The sequence below is a fragment of the Carettochelys insculpta genome, chromosome 2 (genome assembly GCF_033958435.1).
Source record: "Carettochelys insculpta isolate YL-2023 chromosome 2, ASM3395843v1, whole genome shotgun sequence".
Lineage (NCBI taxonomy): Eukaryota > Metazoa > Chordata > Testudines > Carettochelyidae > Carettochelys > Carettochelys insculpta.
In genome coordinates this window covers 6379543-6397696 of record NC_134138.1, presented here as the reverse complement: position 1 = coordinate 6397696, position 18154 = coordinate 6379543, and the positions used below count along the sequence as shown (strand labels likewise).

The 18154-nt window shown below is 47.0% G+C and overlaps 1 protein-coding gene across 6 annotated transcripts in view; it reads left to right on the top strand.

Moving 5' to 3' along the window:
- Window positions 1–18154, top strand: part of ARHGAP39 (Rho GTPase activating protein 39) — a 369615-nt gene that overhangs the window by 125330 nt on the left and 226131 nt on the right. For all 6 annotated transcript variants that reach the window (XM_074986536.1, XM_074986535.1, XM_074986534.1 and 3 more), the window contains one exon: window positions 7163–7597. In XM_074986536.1, coding sequence (XP_074842637.1) covers window positions 7163–7597 — 435 coding nt within the window. The remainder of the gene's footprint in view (window positions 1–7162; window positions 7598–18154) is intronic.

Here is an 18154-nt window from a genome sequence, read left to right as displayed (position 1 = left end):
CCTGTGGGTGGTAAAATTGTCTGTCAAGGTTCTTTTTCCAGATAACTACTGTTATTACTGACATTGTCAGGGGCTGTGCATTGGAAGATGTGTGAAGTTTGAATTATTGCTAGCCCTCTGACTACATAAAGCAAAAGGACAGCCATACTGGGTCAGACCAAAGATCCATCTCTTCCAGTAGCCTGTCTTCTGACAGCAGCCAATGCCAAGTGCCCCGGAGGGAATGAACAGAACAGGTAATCATCAAGTGATCCATCTCCTGCCACCCGCTCCCAGCCTCTGGCAAACAGCACAGGGACGCTATCTCTGCCAGGTTTGATTAATAGCCATTGAATGATGTGGTAGCAGTAGTGTAGCAATGCTGACTTGCTGGGTCTTTTATTGAGTTGTTCTGGTGGCAATTGTGGATCACCTGGAAGGCAGAGTTTAAAACTGACTTGGCCAAACAATTAAAAGCTTAGAGCTACCTCCTCTCATCTCTTAAAGGGGGTGGTGGTAGTTTTTCTGAGACGGTTGATATTGCTCCATTACAATGTTTACCTGGATTTCACTAGCGATTTCAAACACTTGACTAATCCTCCATTCCATTTTAACAAACCTGTTAGGGCTCTCACACAGCTTCGCGGTTGTCACTATGTCACGTGCCACAGCTATCTGGGCCTTCACACTAGCAGTGGAGACAAAATTGCTGCCCTGAAAATGCTTGGCTCCATTTCTTTAGGTGACCATGAACAGTGGTGTTTCCTGACTTTCTGTTTTGGTTGTGTAGCAAAATAATTTGTTTCCAGGGAGACATGTCACTTCATCTGCTCTGAACACGCAATAACCAGTGCCAGGATAATTAAACCTGGCAGGGTATTTGATTCAATAACTTCAAAGGTGAAACTGAAAGGCAGGGTACCCTCACAGCTGTCTAAAGTACACCCACTGCAGAGTTTCTACAGCAACGGGGCAGAGTGGGTTGAAGTATTCTTTCAGCCTCTTGTATTTTTAATCCTGTATTCTTCTTGAAGGGCGGTGAAGGAGGGTGTGTGCATTTCAAATGTCATTTAACTGAAGCATGTTCCTTTGTTATCTGTATAGCTTGGATACAATCTTTCTGAAGAACGCATTACATCCATTAAGAAGTCTTTCAGTGGAGTTTTGGAATAGAGTTGATTCTGATGTGTTGTCCCCTAAGTGTTGTGATTAGTCTAAAGTAGTTCCCCAAAGTGTGGTATGTGGTACGCGAAAGGATTTCAAGGGGTGTGCAGCAGAAAATAAATTACTAAAAAGCAGGAGACAAGCACTGGGAGAGGGGGTTCACTGATAAGATCGATGTCCCTAGAGGGGTACATGAATGGTTTAAGTTTGGGAAACACACGTCTAAAGACCTAATTTTTAAGAGTAACAAAGAGGAAGCTGTGCTAGTCTATACACTATCAAAACAAAAAGCAGTCAAGTAGCACTTTAAAGACTAGCAAAATGGTTTATTAGGTGAGCTTTCGTGGGACAGACCCACTTCTTCAGACCATAGCTATGGTCTGAAGAAGTGGGTCTGTCCCACGAAAGCCCACCTAATAAACCATTTTGCTAGTCTTTAAAGTGCTACTTGACTGCTTTTTGTTCTAATTTTTAAGAGTGAGCATAATTACCCATGGGAACAATTTCCAAAGAGTTGTAGTGGATTCTAAATCACTGACCATTTTAAAATGCCAGATTAGCCGTTTCTGTCCTGTAGTTGCTGGGTAAAGTGAGAGAGTAAGAGACTATTCAGAGGAGAGGTGGAACTGGACATAGTTTTGCTGGCTTTTAATTAGCTGGCTGGGAAGTATGAGGTGCATAAAGTGGATTGGACACTAAGCAGTTGACAGCATCACAAAATGGCTTAGCACTGGCTGAACTGTTGCATGTGTTACGCTTGCATGTTGAATAGTGACAGAGAGATAGCTGTGTCAGTCTGTGTTCACAGTTATACTGGCTCTTTGATTTCCCTCTGGAAAGGAGAAGTTGACGCCTTACAGAGTTTGCAGGTACTGTTGACTTTCAGTAGCTGTGAGGCGCATAGTCAAAGACACTGGTGAGGTTCAGACACTTTTGTAAGATGCCTATGTGGAAACGTGCTATATGGGAGGCAGGAGTGATATTTTTTTCCCTGCTGTGCTTGTTCTTCTCTTGGGTTGAATAGAGCAGTTCCGGATTGACGAGAGGACATGCTGACTTCAGTGGTCCTGTAGGTGTGACTTTGCTCTTTGTCCCCTCTCCAGACAGAAGCTTGAGAGGATAGATGGGCAGGCGCCTTGGAGGTCATTTGTTGAGGCAGTAGTGGGGGAAAAAGCTGCCATTTCACCTAGCTGAGAACCAAATTATATAGGGTCCCATAGATCAGTGTCAATATCTTAATGCTGCACCTGGGAGCAGATGGAACTCAAGTGCCGTCGAGAGCTGGATTTGCATGCTCCATTCATCTCATGCTCCCAAGCAAACGAACAGCCACACTGTGCACCTGCTGTCTCGTGTGTGTGACCTTGAAAGGTAGCCCTGTGCAGAGTCCATGGTAATGAGTTCACCTAGAGGTCATAAGCAGCTGCAGGAAAATCCATGTCTCAAAAAAATAATCACAATTACTGTGTGTGTGTGTGTGTGTGTGTGTGTGTGTGTGAGAGAGAGAGAGAGAGAGAGAGTGTGTGGGGGGGGGGGGGGCTTTCACCTCACCCCCACATGGCAACATATAGATCTTTTATTCTTGGTGTCTTTGCTGTCAGCTTTGGAAATTACCACCTGCATAGCATGATAGCACCGTCTTTCTACCCATTCTCTATACCAGTGAAATCCACTTTGGTTGCATTACCAGACCTTCGTTCTCGGGGGCGGGGTTGGGGAGGCACTCTAGAGTACCAGCCACATTATGAAGTGCAACGTAATTCAGGGAGTCTGCTGCCTCATGATCATAGTCTTTGCTGTTGTCAAATTGCATCCTGCAGTGATTACAAAGCTCTCTGCCTTCCTAATGTGTGAATTAAGAACTCAGTGGCTTATTTGAATATACCAGCAGTGTCCATTGCAAGCCTGTAAAATCAGGAATGAGAGGAGGGAAGGATTCCAGGCTATGCTACAGCTCCAAAGGGCACCTCTGGTTCCAAGGTGATGAGTGCCATGAGAGCTCCACCAGTGGAAGGATGCTGGAGGCAGGGCTTTTGGATTCTCATCCCAAATCTGTCACAGACTTGGAGTGACCATGGGCAAGTCAAGTCGCTTCAGCTCTCTGTGCCTCAGTTCCCCCCCTGAAATGTGTCTACTACTGATATACTGGTCCTGTCCAGGCTGAACTGGCTAATGCCTGCCAGCAGGGTTCCCTCTAATTTTTTCCATCCATGGGCAGAATAAATGTTATGTGCACCAAGGCATGTGCTGATGTGCATCACGACTAAAAACACACGCTGCTGGCTGTGGACACTCTGCTATTCATCTGGGCAATGCCTGAATCTCTCCTGAGCGGGCCCCCAAGTGCACAGGTGAGGGAGAACTCAGCTTGCCAGTCCCTTTCAGGTGGTGGTGTAGGAATGTTGGGTATTACAATTAGGGCCAAAGTGGAAGTCCAAGAGAGGCTGTCTCTCTTCTGCTTACGGTCACAGTGGCTCTTGGTTTCAGCATAGCAGGGACTAAGCCTAGCATGCTGCTGTTAATAAAAGATCAGCCCTTCAGAGATGCAAAACGGAAGGCAGCCCATGCTTTGTAGAAGGCCGAGGTCGCCTTTGTGATGAGGGAGAGGCTCTGTGCAGCTCTGCAGGGCTCGTGGCCTCCGGATTTGTTTAACTGTAGGATGTAACTGTGTACGGCTTGCTGTTTTCAGGTCTTTATTATGCAGCTGGATTGTTCTCCCCTTCGCCTCTTGCTTCTGGTCCATTGTATTAAAGCAAGTGGCTGAGGTGAACGTACCTTGGCCATTGATCTGTTTCATGAAGGTCTAATACATTGAGTTGTGCTGGTTGGTTAATAGCCTTGGTAAATTAAAAAGCTGAGGAGAAAGTAGGAGAGCCGTGAAGTCTTTAACCCTCTCTCCAAAATGCTATGGGAGAAATGACTCTACAAGCAGGAAAACTCCTTGTGGAACAAAGACATTTCCCAGCAGGATGAGCTTGCTACTCCTCCAAATCCCAAGAGAAAACACAGTGCTCTTGTGTAGCTGTGGGCCTCTTGTGCGCTGGCTTTTTACCTCAGCAGGAAACAGGGATTCCAGCCCTGTTTCATGCTGATTTTAGTGACGGTTTCCTATTTCTAATGGGCCAAGGCTGGGATGAGAGTGATGTTTGTGTGCCAGTCCCTTCTCCCACCCAGCCAAATAGGTGGAGTTAGCCTTCCTTCAGCTCCTCTGTAGAGGGGTCCTGGCTGTTGGGAAGTGCCTGGCATTGCATTTTGCTGCTTTCTCTTTCCTTCTCGTGCTCCTGGCATGGCCATCTATGGGTGTCGCCCAGGCGTTCCTGGGCTAGTTTGGCAGCAAATTCAAGTGTGGGGCTGAAGTTGCAGTAGGTCTGAATTTGCTCCCATGTGTCTGCAGAAGTTTGATCTGTATCTCTAGGTTCCAGAGGGAAACTATGGGCTTTGGTAAAAAGTCCTCTACAGCTCTGGCTGACATGAAAGGGGGTCTGTGGCTCCTTCGAGTGCTGCTGGCTGGGCTTTGGGGCAATGATCCTCTCTCCAGGAATATGATTTTACACCTTCCTTTCTCCTACATGGGCAACAAAGGTCATTTTCTGCTCAAGCTCTTGCGTTTCTTTCCGTGTTTTGGTCAGTCTCTGCCCAGTGAGGACTAGCACTTGACACAATGGGCATGTCTACACTGCAGCTGGAGAGCCTTGAGCTAGCCGCAGCATCCACACTGCCAGCTTGACCCCTGCTAGCATGAGTGTTCATCCGTCTGGGCCTGGGCGGTTGGCTCCTGGCTGAAGTGTAGACATACTCTACATGGTTAAAGCAGAGGACACTTGCTAATCCCTGTCACATGTACACATTTCTCCTGCTGCTGTCAGATAGTTTCTTTACAGTTCGTGACACCTGTTCTTGCCATCTGGACATCCAGTTCTTGACACCTAGCGTCTGCTGCTGAAGGACCCAAAGTAGAATTGTTGCAGTGGTTGTCAGTTTCCTCTACAGCTGAGTCCGTGTCACTGACTCTGAACCCAAGTGCAGTTGTAGCTGATGCTGGCCATGGAGACACATCCAAGAGAGTGGTGAATTAGGAAATATAGCATCTGGCCAATAACATGTGCTGGAATCGTGGTGTATAGCTGTTTCTCAAATGTGGCTGGTGCAGCTGCATGCATCCACCATAAGCTTTTCTTGCAGACAGCCTCCTGGGCAGTGACCTTGAAGTGTGTGTGTGACAAAGCAGTGGCCCTTTCCTTGGGGATGCTGGGTGTGCCTGGTCCTGCCTGTTTCTGGAGCCCCAAACTCTGTAGGAGCTGCAGGTGGCCAGTGTGAGTTCTCCATCAGCCCCAGGCACTGGGGTTGAGACTTTGGGTTTCAAACCTGGGTGGTAGACAACAGGGTCTAGCCATGTGGTGGTGGGTTCCATTCCTCAGCAGCAGGGCCTCAGGCTCTGGCCCCAGGGATCTGGCCTTGGGCTAAATCCCATGTTTCTCCCCTGGTTCCCTGTCTCTTCCCAGTCAGGGTTTAATTTGCCTCCCCCAACTCCCCAGCTTTCTTGGACTAAGTGAGTCTGCTGAGAAAACTGGCAGGAAGAAACATACAAGAAGCAGACTTACTAGCTAGAAAGCATTTTAAGAAAATGGCAAAACATGTAAAACAGCTTATTTGGCTTTCTGCTTTTCTGAGGTCCAGTAAAGAGGAGACAATGCTACATTATGTTTATTACTGAGTCTACAAAAACTCAATAAATAAATCAGTGCTTGCACCTCTCCAAAGCGTTGCAGTTTGTTTTTCCTAGAGTTAATTATGTATTTTAGGAAAAGTTGTGGGACTAGCCACCGGCAACAGTTGCTAGGCTGCCATCTGTGGACACCCAGCCTTTTGTTGTAAGTACTCTTGTTTAAGAGGGTGGCAGGTGAGAGAAGTCCATGAAGGAGACTTGTGATCAGGAAACTCAGAATTGGCTTATAATGCGTGCTGGAATTCAACATGGGTATCTATGCTGGCTGAGTTTTGCAGGGTCCCAGGACTAAAATGGCAGTGTGTGCTCCTGGTAGGTGTGAGGGCAGCAGCTGGCTTTGGGGCTGAGAAATGGAGAGGAGAAAGGTACGGAAGGTGAGCATGGAAGTTCATTGGTATAGTTGCACGGAGAGAAGCATGCTACAGTTCTCAGCAGCATCATATCAATCTCTGTGTAATGTTTTACACTCTGTGGTTTCGTGAGTACTAAGCTCATTCTCAGAAACATCAGAGTGTCTGCAGCACGCCTGAATAAGAAATAAAGGGGGGGGTGGCCTTTTAAGAGTCCCCTGGAAATAGATAAATGGGGCCAAATCTGATGCTCTGCATTACATTCACAGGTTGCCATGGTTCTGCATGTATAGAAGTTGATTCCATTTCCAGGGTGTTGCTGGATTTTGCACTCTGTCAGGCCAGATCTATGCTTAGGGAGAAAGTTGACTTAAGAAACACCAATCCAGCTATGTGGCTAGTGCAGCTGGAATTGACATATTTCGAGGCAAGTTTCTGCAGCATCCCCACAGTGGAAGGTAGACAGGAGACACTCTCTCATTGCCTTCCCTTACTCCTCACGACCCTGTGGAGTGCCAGGGTTGGTGGGAGAGCAAGGAGTGGTCGATTTTAGCACATTCCTGCTAAACTCGCGAGACTGCTCTCCGGTGCGTTGATCTCCGGGTATGTGTAGGGGGATCAGGAAGCGAGGAAAAGAATTTCGGTGCTAAAATGTATCACATCTGGTTAGTTCTTTGACAAAAAAATTAAAAGCCTTTTAGATGGTCGTCGTATTAGCTCAGTCCCTCTGCACTGTGGCTGGGCAGAGGCCTTCAGAGGGAATGCATTTAAGGGTGATTCACTGGAATCTGCGGCCTTTGTAAGGACAGTGCAAGTTGGGGTTGGGGGAAACCGAAATTTGCGTCTCCTCCCAAGCACTCTGTGCTCTCCATCTTGCCTTCCACGCTGGTTCTGGGCAATTGCTGCAGCTTTTTAATTGTCCCTGTTTGTTGTTCTCCTTTAGGTTGGAATGGGTGGAAATCATAGAGCCTCGGACGCGGGAGCGCATGTACGCCAACCTCACCACAGGGGAGTGTGTGTGGGATCCACCTGCTGGGGTCCGCATAAAGCGCACCAATGAAAACCAGTGGTGGGAACTCTTTGACCCAAACACCTCACGGTTCTACTACTACAATGCCACCACCCAGCGGACCGTGTGGCACCGGCCACAGAACTGCGACATCATCCCTCTGGCTAAGCTACAGACCCTGAAGCAGAACACCGAGTCACCGAGGGCCTCCACGGAGAACAGCCCTGGGCGCAGCAGCAATGTCAGCCGAGAGGGCAGCACCAGCTCCTCCCTGGAGCAAGAACTGGAGGGGAGCGAGAAGGCACAAGACCAGACGCGGTCAAACCGTCAGTCAGCCCAGTTCGCGGTAGTGAAAGAAGAAGCAGAAAGGTAAAGCAGAGCTGCCTCTGTGCAGCATGTGATGAAGACTGTCGGGTAATGAAATACCCTCAGCCGGGGAAAAGTGTAATGAATGTATGCGGTGACCGGCAGATACTGTGTGACTCAGCTTCCTGCCTGGCCCTCCTCTAATGAACTGGGTCTAGAGCCCTGGTCCTGCATCTTGAGCTAGAACAGTGGTGTCCAACTTTTTCCTCTGGGCTTTCCTCTCCCTCCTCCCCTTACCAGCAATGCAATGTGTCCATGCCCTCACCTGACCGGGCCTGTGAGCTGGGTTGGGGCTGGGATGTGCTCCCTCCCCGTCCGGGCTGGCTGTGCCCTGCCATGCGTCCCCCAAAGTTCCTCTGTCTTTCCAAGAGAGGTGTGCCCCCAGCCTTGGGGGAGAGAGCTGTACTGAAAGATAGCTTTTTCTAGCTCAAGTGGTACTGAGCTAGGTGTAAGAGGGCAACGTTGGTCCTTCATAAAGCAGCCACACGTTGGAGGAAGGGGTGTCGCTGCCTGTGACTTTGGGGATACTGCTGTGCCGACCCATAGGTGTAACTTTAGTGCAGTCTCCTACAAATGCTTAGGGGAAGCAATTTTGTAACCTTAGAAATTCACCATATTTCACAACATGGAAATAAGAATCTCTCCACCAAATGCATTTCCAAGGCAAGTGATTTTTTTCTCACCTCACTGTGAATGAAGCTTGCCCTGCCGCTCTGTTTGTGCTGACTCAAGGGTGTTACTGCAGGGGTGACTTTCTCGTTTAAAAGGGGATTTTTCAGATGGAATAATACAAAGACAAGTTTCCTGGCGTGTGGGCACAAATGGCTAACTGTGTTGTCAAGTCAGGCAGCTGCATTGTACCACCTTCTTTGTATCCCTGTTTTGTGCTGTTGATTGTTGGCAGTTAGATGTGTACTTACCTGTTTTTTCCTTTAAAATGTATCTTATTGAACTGTGAACAAACTCCCCAGCCATGTCTGCCTGAAATTGCACTCTTGCCATTTGCAAATAATTGGCAGAGAAATTTGTGCCGGTAACAAAGATTTTATTTTCTCCCAGTCTGTATAAGTGCCATGGCCTAGTGGTGACACCTGGGACTGAGAATTGGACCTTCTTGGATCCGCCACTTAACTTGGCATGGAGCTTAGGGAAGTCACTTACTAGTCTGTCTTCATCTGTAGACTGGAAGGAGGACCAAGTTTTGTAAAAAAAAACCCATGGAGAGCCTCTGGTGGAACGAGTATGGTAGAAGTACTGAGTGTAGTAGTGCTGGGTTACCGCTACAGTATGCTGCATAAGCCTTCTTACAGGGCATGTGAGCACCTCTGTTCTCTCTGGGAAGCTGAGCGTTGTTCCTTCTGTACCACCCTAGTGTGGCTGCTGCCTGTGAGCTATTAAACTATTTCATTTATTTATTTACTTACTACCTACAGAGGATATAAATGGGAGTTTATTCCTAAAATCCCATTGCCATACCTCTTAATATTTGTTCAGAGTTTCTGTAGTAGCCTCTGGGAAGGTTGCACTTGCCTTCTCTCCAACTGTGTCTGCCTTGGAGAAGGTGGAGCGTGATTCTTAGCTCCCATAAATATATTCATGCTCATGGGTGGTGAGTGACGGTCCAGATAGAGTGGGGCTGGGACCTGCCTTCCCCTTCTGCAACCTCCCGCTCCGTGGAGCCAAGCCCAGCTCCCACGCAAGGGTATTAACCATCCCCAGAGTCCCTAGTGTCCCCTGCCCCAGCAGGTGGCGTAGCTCCATCCTTTTCTGCTGGCCACCGCGCCTGGTGGCCAGACGGTCAAAGAGCTGGGTGGATGGAGAGCTTCATTGCCAGCCCCTGCACTCTCCTTCCCCGGGTGGCTGGAGAACATAGGCAGATAGGGAAAGGCAGTGTCTTCCTTGTCTGTTACCCACCGGCCATGTTTGTGCTAGTTCTCTTTGAGCTGGCACACTCAAATAGCAGTGAAGTCCTGGCAGAGTGGGCAGCAGTGCGTGCTGGCCAACCAAATACAAACACGCACTCACGGGATCTAGGCAGAACTTGGAGCATCCAGTCAATGCTGCTGCTGCTTCCCATACAACTGTAGCTGTGTCACTATTCTTTGTGCACAAGCTCATTGAGAGCTAGTGTGACAGTGTTTACGCACATCCATAGCTCCAAGTGCGGAGCCTCAAATTGTCATATAGGTTGTAACTGTTTCCCATATTGATTTATTATTGTAACTTCCCTCACCCGACCACCTCCCTGATGCTCTCTACTTTTTCCCAATTCCAGTGTCTTTTTTTTTTTTGTGTGGGTGATGGGGTGACTATGTCTGCACTCAGTATTTGAGAGATGATGAAGGCCAGTGCTGTTATTCCCCAAAGACAGGACCAGAAATAGTGAGTTTAAAGTGAAGCAAGGGTGGGTTAGGTTGGACATTAGGAAAAATTTACTTAACTGTCAGGTTGGTTAACCACTGGTACAAATTACTTAAGATTGCTGTGGAATCTCCATCGCTGTAGGTATTTAAGAACCAGCTAGATAAATACTTCCTGAGGATGATCTAAAGAAGTGTTTCCCAGACTTAAAACATTTGCATACCCCTTTCGGGACTTTGGCCTTATTGACATACTCTCCTCTCCCACTGCTGTCCCAGTGCTTATCTCCTAATCTTTCATCACTTATTTTCTGTCGCATACCACTTGAAATCCTTTCGTGTACCACCTTCTGGGAAACGCTGGTCTAGATAATACTTAGTCCTGCCTCAGAGCTGGGGACTGGCTAGATGTCCTATCGAGAGCCTTTGTCCTGTATTTCTTATAATTCTAACCCTCTATGTCTCAGTTCCCCCTCTGTGCAATTGGGAAAGTGATTTGCCCAGGATCACACAGAGATTGGAACTTGGGTCTCCCAAGCGGGACATGAGTCAACAGTGTGCTATTGCAGCCAAGAAGGCTAATGGCATATTAGGTTGCATCAAGAGGAGCATTGCCAGTAGATCCAAAGTGATTGTTCCTCTTTATTTGGCTTTGGTGAGGCCACATCTGGAGTACTGTGTCCAGTTCTGGGCCCCCAGTTATAAGAAGGATGTGGATACACTGCAGATGGTCCAGTGGAGTGCGACCAAAATAATTAGGGGGCTGGAGCATATGACTCATGAAGAAAGGTTGAGGGAATTGGGACTGTTTAGTCTGCAGAAGAGAAGACTGAGGGGGGACTTGATAACAGCCTTCAACTTACTGAAGAGAGGTTGCAAAGAGGCTGGAGAGAGGCTGTTCACAGTCGTCACGGATGGCAGAACATGGAACAATGGTCTCAAGTTGTGGTTGGGAAGGTCCAGGTTGAACATTAGGAAAAACTTTTTCCCTAGGAGGGTGGTGAAGCGTTGGAATGTTCTACCCAGGGAAGTAGTGGAGTCTCCATCCCTGGAGGTGTTTAAGTCTCGCCTCGACAAAGCCCTGTCTGGGCTGATCTGATGGGTTTGGCCCTGCTTAGAGCAGGGGGCTGGACTTGACGGCTTTTTTAGGTCTCTCCCAGCTCTATTGTTCTGTGATTCTATGATTAAGTCCTGGGCTGTCTTAAACTGTGAATCGTCCTTTCTCATAAACTAATCTATCTTTTAAAATTTCTCATTGGCTCGCTTCTAAATCTTTCTTGGGCTTCACAGAGATTCAATCAGATCTCATTTCAATACTTACTGCCCTTACATAAGAACATAAGAACGGCCATACTGGGTTAGACCAAAGGTCCATCTAGCCCAGTATGCTGTCTGCCGACAGTAGCCAATGCCAGGTGTCCCAGAGGAGGTGAACCAAAGACAATGATCAAGCGATTTGTCTCCTGCCATCCATCTCCTACCTTCGACAGAAGGCTAGGCACCATACCTTACCCCTTGCTAATAGCCATCTATGGACCTAACCTCCAAATATTTATTGAGCTCTTTTTTTGAACTCTGTTAGAGTCCTGGCCTTCCCAGCGTCCTCTGGTAAGGAGTTCCACGGGTTGACTGTGCGCTGTGTGAAGACCTTTCTTTTATTAGTTTTGAACCTGCTACCCATTAATTTCATTTGGTGACCTCTAGTTCTTATATTATGGGAACAAGTAAATAACTTTTCTGTATTCACTTTCTCCACGCCATTCATTATTTTATATACCTCTATCATATCACCCCTCAGTCTCCTCTCTTCTAGACTGAAAAGTCCCAGTCTCTCTAGCCTCCCCTCATATGGGACCCGTTCCAGACCCTTAATCATTTTAGTTGCCCTTTTCTGAAGCTTTTCTAACGCCAATATATCTTTTTTTGAGGTGATGAGACCACATCTGCATGCAGCACTCAAGGTGCGGGCGTACCATAGCTTTATATAGGGGAAGTAAGATATTCTTCATCTTATTTTCTATCCCTTTTTAAATTATTCCTAACATCCTATTTGCTTTACTGACTGCCGCTGCACACTGCGTGGATGTTTTCAGAGAACTCTCCACTATAATTCCAAGACCCCTTTCCTGATCTGTTGTAGCTAAATTTGCCCCCATCATATTGTATGTATGATTGGGGTTATTTTTCCCAATGTGCATTACCTTACACTTACCCACATTAAATTTCATTTGCCATTTTGCTGCTCAGTCACTCAGTTTGCTGAGATCTTTTTGAAGTTCTTCACAGTCTGCTTTGGTTTTGACTATCCTGACCAGTTTGGTGTCATCTGCAAACTTGCCACCTCACTGCTTACCCCTTTCTCTAGATCATCGACGAATAAGTTGAACAAGATTGGTCCCAGCACTGACCCTTGGGGAATGCCACTAGTTACCCCCTTCCATTGTGAAAATTTACCATTTATTCCTACCCTTTGTTTCCTGTCTTTTAACCAGTTCCCAATCCATGAAAGGATCTTTCCTCCTATCCCATGACCACCTAATTTACATAAGAGCCTTTGGTGAGGGACCGTGTCAAAGGCTTTCTGGAAATCTTAGTATACTGTGTCTCCTGGATTCTGCCCTGTCTGCAGGCTTGTTAACCCCTTCAGAGAACTCTAGTAGATTAGTAAGACACGACTTCCCTTTACAGAAACTGTCGACTTTTGCTCAACAAATCATGTTCTTCTACGTGTCTGACAATTTTATTCTTTACTATTGTTTCTACTAATTTGCCCGGTACTGACGTTAGACTTACCGGTGTATAATTGCTAGGGTCTCCTTTAGAGCCCTTTTTATAGATTGGTGTTTATATTAGTTGTCTTCCAATCATTGGGTACTGAAGCTGATTTAAAGGATTGGTTACAAACCACCATTAATAGTTCCGCAATTTCACATTTGAGTTCTTTCAGAGCCCTTGGGTGAATACCATCCAGTCCCGGAGACTTGTGACTGTTTAGCTTATCAGTTAGTCCCAAAACCTCCTCTAATGACACTTCAATCTGGGACAGTTCCTCAGATTTGTCACCTATAAAGGACGGCTCAGATTTGGGAATCTCTCTAACATCGTCAGCTGTGAAGACTGAAGCAAAGAAATCATTTAGTTTTTCCGCAATGGCATTATCTTCCTTGATTGCTCCTTTTACGTCTCTATCGTCCAGGGGCCCCATTGCTTTTTTAGCAGGCTTCCTGCTTCTCATGTACTTAAACATTTTACTATTGTTTTTTGAATTTATGGCTAACTGTTCCTCAAAATCTTTTTTGGCTTTTCTTATTACACTTTTACATTTAATTTGGCAGTGTTTATGCTCCTTTCTATTTTGATCACTAGGATTTGACTTCCACTTTTTAAAAGATGCCTTTTTGTCTTTCACTGCCTCTTTTACGTGGTTGTTGAGCCATGGTGGCTCTTTTAGGTCTCTTACTGTGTTTTAGTTGATTTAGTTGATAGTTGCATTAGTTGATAATTTTGTTCGTCTTTAAAGTGCTACATGACTGCTGGGTTGATTTGATCTCAGAGGACTTGTCTACACTACCTCCCTACTTGGAAGGGAGGATGGTAAGTAGGGTGTTGGCAGTCTATTAATGAGCTGCTGCGGTGCATGGGCAGCACTTCATTGAGCAAATTCTCCCCCCCCGCCCCCCCCAACGGCAACTTCGAAGTTTTAAACTTTGAAGTGTGAGCGGGTGAGCCAGGGCTAGACATGAGCCAGCACTTCGAAGTACCTGGGGTACTTTGAAGTCCCTTTACTCCTCAAAATTTTCAGTGTAGCGTGGGCACTTGGAAGTATCAGCGGGTGAGCTGCGGCTAGACACGAGCTGGCACGTCAGAGTTGAACACTTCAAAGTTGCCGTGGGGGTTGCGGGGGGTGGAATTTGCTCAATGAAGTGCCTCATATGCACCGCAGCAGCTCGTTAATAAACTTCCAACGCCCTACTTACCATCCTCCCTTCCAAGTAGGGAGGTAGTGTAGACAAGCCCCAACATGTTTTATAACTGCTATGCGGTGGTGATGATCATTGATTATTACACCAAGAAAATTGCAGCAGCCTTCACCCCTACGACGGAGGTGTAGCTGCCTGCTGCTATAGTTCCTGGTATACACTGATACATATGCAGCAGCCTTTCTGCTCAAGACGGAAGGTTTGCCTGTTTGGAAGCTGTTATTTCTGTTGGATGCACCTGTATATTAAACCGTGAGGGTTGTTGCTTTTCATGCAAGTCAAGTAGAGCTGCTGCCAACCTGGTCTCAGCAAACTGATGTTTGGGCCTTCACTTCTGCAGAAGTGTGAAGTGTTAACTAGAATAGAAATGGGAGGTTTTAACTTTCCATGCAGATGGTGCTGTATTTTTCTGCAGGCTGCAGTAGCATATGTGTGTTCAGCAGCTTCCTGAAAGAACAGGGAGATCCATTTTCCTTTCAGCTGTAATACCCACTCTCTTGTTTTGTGCCTGCCTTTGTAGTGTGTTCTGCAGAGACTAGTTCTGATACTGCAGATCATTAAAAGTCCCCATCTTTTCAAGTGCCACATTGCTGTGGTGCATGATGAAAAGGCTCGGGAGGATGACGTGAATGAAACTGGCTCTGGAAGTGAAAGGGCCTTACCCTGTAGTGCAGGAAAATGGCTGACACTCTAGCATGATCCAGTATCAGGCCTAGACAGCAATAAAACATAGTGTGGCTTCCTGGGTATTCTCTCTCCAGTCCCCCATGCACTCTCCCTCTTTGCCTTCCTCCACAGTTCAGTAGTGGCTTGTGTACATTCAGAACGTGAGACCTACTTCTGTTATCCGTTACCAGATGCTCAGAAGGACCTAAGTTACAAGTGAAAATGAAGGCTACAGGTCAAGATTCATCCTTGTAGAGTCCTCTCAAAGTGGTGTGAGCTGTGATGGAGGCGCAGAGTTCAGCGCAATGGGAACAATACGTTAGCTGGTTTCAGTGGCTTTACAGTCATTCTTATGACTGCATCATAAGGACAGACAAGAACTGCCAACAAACCCGTTCCAGATACTGAGTGTAGATGTTCTGCTTCCAACTCCACAGAGCTCGGAAATATTTTCCTAGGGGCGTAGAAGAGGACGGTGTTCTCTTCTATCCTGTGTACGTCTGCCAGAGGAGAGTTATATCTGGTTGGAACGAAGCATAGACCCTGTAGGCTTGTGACTAAGGCCCCATCTCCTGGCATCCAGTGATTGTGGCAGAATATCAGTTCTTTTTATTAAAAGAAAAAAAATTGTTTCTAGCCATTATAACTGAAGACTTAGCAAATGCAGCCAGAGTGTAACTGGTGCTGCCATTTCTGTCTGAATCTGCAGAGCTAAACACAGTGGATCTGAGGGGAATGTGCCCCTGCATCTGAGAGGCAGAGGTAAGCTCTAGAATGGGCCAATTTTTAATTTGTATCTATTTATTTAGGTTGCCAGGTGGTTTCAAAGTATTACTTTGAGTTGAACTGAATCTGACAAATGTTGGTGAATTGAAAAAGCCCGTTTCAGGTGATGCAGAACGTGTTGTGTGAGCTGAAGTTTCCTGTGTCCAGGCACTTGACTCTCAAGACAGGAGCAGAAGCAGGGGCTGCCCCTTTAACTTTTAGCTCAGTGGTTAGGGCAATGACCTAGGGTGTGGGGAGACCCAATTCAAAGCCCCGCTCTAACACAGGGATTTGACCCCCATTCTTCCTTCCCTCCCCCCTTGCCTGGTGAATGCTCTAACCACTAGTCAGTAGGTTATTTGGGGATGTCTCAGTCCTTTCTGTTGAAGCAGTTCTTTTTTGTAGAAATACTTGGCTGCTCATTGGCGTTGAGCAAGTAAGGATAACTCCACAGCCTGATGGTCAGAGAGCTCTTCTGAGAATCGAACCTGGGTTCCCCACATCCCAAGTAAGTGGTCTGTCCACTAGGTGGAAAGTTAAGGGAGGACACCAAAATCCCCCACCCGCACCCTAGTGAACTTAGCCTGAATTATTTCCCCTACTCACATCTGACAGATCCATGTTCAATTTGCAAGCAGCCATGGATCAGCTGAAATGGCTTTTTTGGAAAATAACCTCTTAGTCTGAAAAACTTTATTGAACTCGAACTCCAAGGCCTGCTGCCGTTTGGGCGCTGTGGGTGCGAATGCCCCCCGCCCCAAGAGGTGGCTGGGAGTGGGAGGATAGTTCACATAGTGCAGCTCACTCACCCATGCAGATGCATCCTGACTATTGGGGTAAGTACAGCGGGGGGCAGGGAAGGGTGTGTGGAACCCCACCCCCCGCTGCCACCCTGTCTTCATGCACCCCGTTGCTGCTCCTGAAGGGTGGTGATAGGCCCCACTGCTGCCCCAGTCTCTCTGGAAGAGAACCTTCTTGCCACTGGCACCACACCGGAGCAGGGCCATGCGCATGGGGGAGCTGCGTGGAGCTCTTTGCTGAGGTGGACCCATGGTTCCAGATTGCCCAAATCGGCTCTATGTGCAGATGCCAGCCTCAAGGAAAACAGGAACCAACAGAGGGAGCAGTGTATTCATGCCGCTGGACTCGACTGCCTTCCGGTTTCAGTGGAGACCTGTTCCCCTTATTCACCACCCCCTTGGATGAAATTATACCTGGCTGCAGTGGTATGGCCTGACAACTAAATAGAGATAAAAATCCCCAAGCCCCCCAAGCGAGAGATGCTTGGCTAGTTTCCCACAAAAAAGGTGATCTGCACTCTACTGCTGATGGCTGGCAGCTTGTAACTCTGCAAGCAATACCTTGTGAAACTAGTAGGATGGAGTGAGTTACCTGATGCCCAGGGGTTAGTGGGCTTACTATATCAGCATTTCAAAGGACAGGTCTACTCCCATGCAAGAACTAGAGCACTGGTGTGTTGTCAGACAAGGGGCGTTACTAACTCTTACTGCTGCACGTTCTTCACCAGCGTCTCCACGGCATGGTGGCTTCTGGCTGTCAGGTGTCCCTTATTTACATTAATTTTAATGGCTTTGCTGCTGCCTGGGACGCCAGACTCCTCAGAAGAATGCTACTGTTTGTACCTAGTATGTGTCTACGTATGACGGGGATGTGGCTGGAATGTGAGGCTAGATAAGCCCTGTGGTGGGACACACATTGGTAAGTAGGGAAGCAGCAGTGGAACAGCTAATATATTTGGCACCATTTCAGTGGCTGTGAAAACCATCACTTGAAGGCAAAAGAGACTGAAGATTCACCTCTGCTCATGCTATAGTAGTTACCTTCCTGGCTGACTATAGGAGTTGGCTGTGCTGTTGGTATGCAAAACAAAAAAAGCAGTCCCGTAGCACTTTAAAGGCTAACAAGATGATTTATTAGATAATGGGCTTTTGTGGGACAGACCCACTTCTTCAGATCTGGAAAATTCTGAAGAAGTGGCTCTGTCCCACGAAAGCTCATCTCCTAATAAATTATTTTGCCAGTCTTTAAAGAGCTACTGGACTGCTTTTTTGTTTTGTGATGGGAGGAGTAGGAAAGAGAGATGCCCTTTGCTTCGGAAAGCTAGCGCGGTGCTTCCTGAGAAGTGAGTGCTGGGAACCAGCAGGGGATCACGGCTGTGTAGTTTTTAGTGCAGAGTTACAGTCACGCCCCAAGCAGAGGAAGGTGGTTGTTTTGGAAACAAGCAAAACAGTTCTAAAGGGCAAAGCCCTATGAAATGGCCTGCAGGGATCAATCCTGTGCTGGCTGAGGGGTAGTCTGGGTGAGCTAATGGCTCTCTTCCATTTCTGATTTCTGTGATTCTGGAGTGAAGTGCAAACAAGGAAGAAAGGGTTGCTGCAGTCAAGGCTCTGGTGGGAAAACCTGCAGTGACAGAGTTCTCATCTCTAGAAGTGGCTGATGTGCTGGGTCATGGAGAAAATAAACTAAAGAACAAGAGAGCCGTGCAGATTAAAAATTGATTTTTGGTTTATTTCAATGATAGCAGCTGGGAAGGGCAGAGCCAGTCCAGGTGTCTGTGCCACTGAGCTTCTCTCGTTGCTCAGAGCTCAGTGTTGTTGTGATTCCAGAACCTTAACTTGATGGGCTCAAATCTTTCAGTTTATGTCCATAACCATATCTTAACTAGAGTCTTTTGACTGATACCAGAAAGAAACTTACACTGTAACAAACATGCTTTGTTCATACAATAATGCTAAATGCTCACATAGGGCTGTCAAGGCATAGAAAAA